Consider the following 4,695-nt stretch of genomic DNA (forward strand, 5'->3'; position numbering starts at 1 on the left):
GAGCCTGCTTCCTCCTCTCTCTCTGCCTGCCTCTCTGCCTACTTGTGATCTTTGTCTGTCAAATAAATAAATAAAATCTTTAAAAAAAAAAAAAACACACACATAAGGTTACATATCGATCAGGTGACAGATACAAGCTACAAGGCTCCCAAGAACCTAACCCTGTCCTTCCCCAAGCAGTGGTTCAGGGTTCATAGCTAATGCATAAACATAACGATGGTGAGTAACAAGAATCTACATTTTCCGTAGAGCTTAGTTAACGCCGTTTTCATTTTGAATGGAAGAAAAATGTGACACACACTTCCTCCCTGAATGGGTTGTCTTATAGCTCACTTCTGCTGGGAGTGCAGACATGCCCACCTGCTGTCATCTAAGACAGTTGCCCCAAAGTTTCCCTGGCCTGGATAAGTGCCCCAGGACTGTTGGGGTACGTGTGTGCATTTAGGGGAGCGGAGTACTTTCACCTTAGAATACCAGCCTCCAAGTGGCCTTGACCAGACACAAGAACAGCCTTGCCCTTCCTTGATGAGGTTTAGCATACTGGAATTCAAAATGGCATTTTCCTTTTGTTCTTGTGCCTCCTGCAGCGAAGTGACGATGACGACAGAAGCAGTGATAGGAAAGATGGGGCTCTGGAGGAGCAAATAGAAAGATTGCAGGAAAAAGTGGAATCTGCTCAGAGTGAACAGAAGAACCTCTTCCTCGTCATATTCCAGGTATCTTGGCTTGGGACACTGATAGGTTAAAAAAAAAAAAAATCTACATATTTCTTTAGATTTCAAAAATTTTTTAATCATAAAAATCACTTATAAAACTTTAAAATACAAAAATTTACAAAGGAAGTAAAAGTTCGCTACTTGAAGGTAACCGTGTGTACCCCCCAGTCTGCGTGCTCGCCTAGCGTTCTTACAGGACCATTTCTCAGACTGGGCGAGGATGCTTTAAACCTCTCTCTGTTCAGTTATTCCCAGTGGTTGATCATTTTATACCTACATTTCTGATTAGGTCCTTAAAAACAGATGCTGAGAAAAGCATAGTAATCTAGATATTAAAGCTGTTCGTGTACTGAAAAAAAGGATACACTCATGTTAGCACTGGTCTGTTTCTAGCCTGACAGCATGTATTGACTTAGGAAAGTTGGTGATACATACCACGAAGACCAAGTGGAACAGGAATGCCTTTGAGGTCTCTTGGTCAAAAATGTGATTGTTTTCTGAAGTAGAAAAATTCTTCCTGTAACACTGCTTTAACTTTGTACCCCCTTTCCAGCGTTTTATCATGATCTTGACCGAGCACTTAGTACGATGCGAGACTGATGGAACCAGCGTATTAACCCCGTGGTACAAGAACTGTATAGAGAGGCTCCAGCAGATCTTCTTACAGGTTTGTGGGAAACTCTGATTAGATAATAAACATCACTGTTCTCAGCCCCAAGAATTTTCCATTTTAAAAAACGGTCAGGTTTGTCAGGAGGTTTAGTAGTACCCGTAAGGCCCTTTTACTGTCCATTTGTTCCTGCAATGGCTCATCGGAATATTTAGGCTCGAATGGGTCCTCCAGCACCCCGATTTAGGAATTGCTGTTCTCCAGGCCTTGTAGAAGTCTCTGTATGTGCGAGTCCTACAGGCACAGATAGAAGAGATTTTCATTTTCTGACCTCCCCCACCCCCCACACAGCCTCAACAAGTCATAGATTTTCAGTGAGACAGATGAGCTATTTATTTTTGACAGATAAAATGAAGTTTGGGTTTCTTGTTTTGTGGAATAGTTTGTAGAGAATTAGCCAGTGATCTTACGTTTTTGTAAAAGAAAATTTTAAATGTCTAACCAGTAAAAGGAAAATACTGCAAAGTATCTTTTCTCATGTTTCAGCAACCATAATTTTGATCCTCTTTCCCGGGTTATTTTTAATCTTAGGCCAGTCCCTGTCTGGGCTCCCTTTAAAGAGTCCTACTGTCTTGTCCTCATCAGTAGGGACCCAGCTGCGCCCGGTCTGGAACGCCCAGTCTGGAACGCTGCTCTGAAACATGAATTATGTTTACATTCAAATCCAGTTCTGGCTACTTTGTTTCTAAGTTATTGAACATCCTCCCTGCTTTTTTTTTTTCCCTCTACATTTTCTTAACATTGGGGCTTTTCAGGAGCCCATCCTTCCTATCAAGCATAACCACTTTTTTTCTCCTACCCCTTCCCATTCATTCCACAACAGGGACAGGCTGCTCAAGTGGTCTTTTTCCTGACCTAAACCTCCCCTTTTCTGTGTCCACAGCATCACCAAATAATTCAGCAATACATGGTGACCCTGGAGAACCTGCTCTTCACTGCCGAGTTAGACCCGCATATCCTGGCTGTGTTCCAGCAGTTCTGTGCCCTACAGGCCTAAGGATCCTTTTATTCCCTTGTCAAGATTTTTAAAAAATATCTCAAAATAATTTGTCTTATTTTTTGATGGTTTGAATGCTTGCTTTCTTGTAGCATCCTTTCACTTATTAAAGGGGGGGGAGGGAGGAGGACGGTGAAGAATAGAGCATTGGTTACCTTCAATGGCTCCTACAAAGCGAAAATTCCCGACTATGTGACAATGACCATAGGATGTATTATATATGTGACAGATACAACTTTTCTGGTATTTTTTTTTCCTTAAGGCACAAAAGATAAGTGATTTAAGGTATGTGAACACTAGAGGTCCAGCTTACAAAGTAGTATATAGAACTGGTGGGTTTACTATCAAGTAGCATAGCTTTTCACAGCTCATGGATAACCTGGTACGGCTGAAATAAAACTAAATGTTTTTTAAACTTCGGTATTTCATGATTTATCTCAGTCTACTTAAAAATCGCTTTCTTATTGAAGGTGTACTTCCCTCACTTCGAATTCCTTCTCTAAAGTATTTTAAGTAATATTAATAAATGTTATTCAGAGTAGCACCACCCAAATTCTTGTTATTTTCTAAATTAAACCACAATCTCTGGGGAGTGAAGTGGAGCCAGCCATCATTCTAAAGCCTCCCTTGGTGCTGTCCAGTGTGCAGGCAGCTGTGGGAACCATGACCTTGGAGCCATCTGGTCATCTCCTCTAGTCTCAGATTTGTCCAAGGTCCACTAGGGAAGTACATGTTGAACTGGCAACAGAAGTAGCTAGACTAGCTAAAACTGTACTTGGAATTCTATGTAGGTTTGAACTTTGTTTCTAAAGAACTTGGTCCAAGTAATTACTAATTCTTGAGCCTGTTTCCTATAGGGTATTAAAGCTTAGCTCAGATAAGACCGCACATGAAATAATCACGTCTAAGGGATTCCCTGACATTGCAAATCGCTAGCATTTTAAGACTTCACTAAAAAATTTATCAACAACCCCACAACTGGTAAGTAGTGTTCCCGGTCATCTGTGCAACACGGTATTAACTTACTGTCTCATAAACTGCAGAGGCAGGCATTAGCATTTTTCATATTATCCAGTTTCTTTGGTTTACCCCACATTTAGTAGCTACAGAATATAGTCTACTCAAGAGAGAAGAATTCCTAGGATTTTTAAATACCATTTAAACAAATAATGCAAGTTACCAGCAGGAAAGGGACCAATACCCAGGTTCTTGTCTAAATATTCTTTTGGTTATGCTGTTCCTCCTTCCCACAAGTCAGACATGGCTCTTGTCCTCAAGAGGCCAAAACAATAACCATTTATGGCTCTGGTAACTTTGACCCTACACTGTCCTGTAGCCTTCCCTAGCCCAGTGTACCTGCAGTTCGGCTGGTATACCTGCTGGATCCCAAGTCTAGAGGAATTTTTCTCTTGGATCCTCTTTTCACGTGTAATATTGCTTCTCACAAGAATTCACTGACGGGACCCTGCTCTTGTACAGTTTGGTAGCTAAGTTTATGGAAAAAACTGGAAGTTGAATTTCCAAAAAAAGGCATAAGAGCAAAAACATTCAGCAGCTGCTTTCCCCACTCAAGCAGCTCATACAGACAAAAGAATGGCAGCTCACTACCATACCTCGCAAAGAAATCAATATTCTGTTAAATACTCTGTCAATGCCATTTAACGTTTCCTTTGTCAAAGTGAACATATGCTTTGTTTTCCTTGATTCTCAATCTCCCTTCCAGGAATAATTCAGGCAGTGGTTCATATGAAAATAAGTTTGCTTGGTCTTCCTGGAAAGTATTTAATAGTTTGTTACATAATTTACTAATCTGTAATTATACCTAAAATGAGAAATGAGGAAAAAACTTGCCAACCTGGGTAGAATACATTGTGCTGTCAGTATTCTCTGGATACTGGGATCCTCTTCAAGTGATGAAAGCGTGCATAGAAGCATACGGGAAACCAGACAAATCTAGAACTGTGCTGTCCTGATGAGATTACATGCTCAAGTGCCACATGCCACAGATTGGCCATCTTTAATCCTCACAACCGTTCTCTGCGAGATGATTGTGCCCATCCAGCAGATCAAAATACTCCCATGAAGTAACATACCCAAGGCCCACAGCTAAAAAAGAGGAATTTGAACCTAAGTTCCTGGGATTCAACGGCTTTTTATTGCCCATGCAGTTAATACAGCTGCCTAGACCCCCTCATTACTCTGTTAACATCAAGCTGGAAGCTTTTTTGTGATACCAGGAACATCTTGCTGCCCATTCTGAACCAGTCAGTAATTGGCATGGCACACTTAAATATATATATATATATATAAAC

The 4,695-nt window shown here is 40.8% G+C and overlaps 1 protein-coding gene across 3 annotated transcripts in view; it reads left to right on the forward strand.

Annotated features, from left to right (window-relative positions):
- Window positions 1-4,684, forward strand: part of LOC111145548 (nuclear cap binding protein subunit 1) — a 40,779-nt gene extending 36,095 nt beyond the window's left edge. The window contains exons 21-23 of one of the 3 annotated variants that reach the window (XM_022500469.1): window positions 588-716; window positions 1,270-1,383; window positions 2,270-4,679. In XM_022500469.1, coding sequence (XP_022356177.1) covers window positions 588-716; window positions 1,270-1,383; window positions 2,270-2,383 — 357 coding nt within the window. In that variant the 3' untranslated portion in view covers window positions 2,384-4,679. Of the gene's footprint in view, window positions 1-587; window positions 717-1,269; window positions 1,384-2,269 lie in introns of all 3 variants that reach the window. The other 2 variants (XM_022500470.1, XM_022500471.1) reach the window with 2 other exon arrangements.
- Window positions 4,685-4,695: the final 11 nt, after the last annotated feature.

The sequence above is a fragment of the Enhydra lutris genome, unplaced genomic scaffold (genome assembly GCF_002288905.1).
Source record: "Enhydra lutris kenyoni isolate GAN:26980312 unplaced genomic scaffold, ASM228890v2 scaffoldscaffold13, whole genome shotgun sequence".
Classification (NCBI taxonomy): Eukaryota; Metazoa; Chordata; class Mammalia; order Carnivora; family Mustelidae; genus Enhydra; species Enhydra lutris.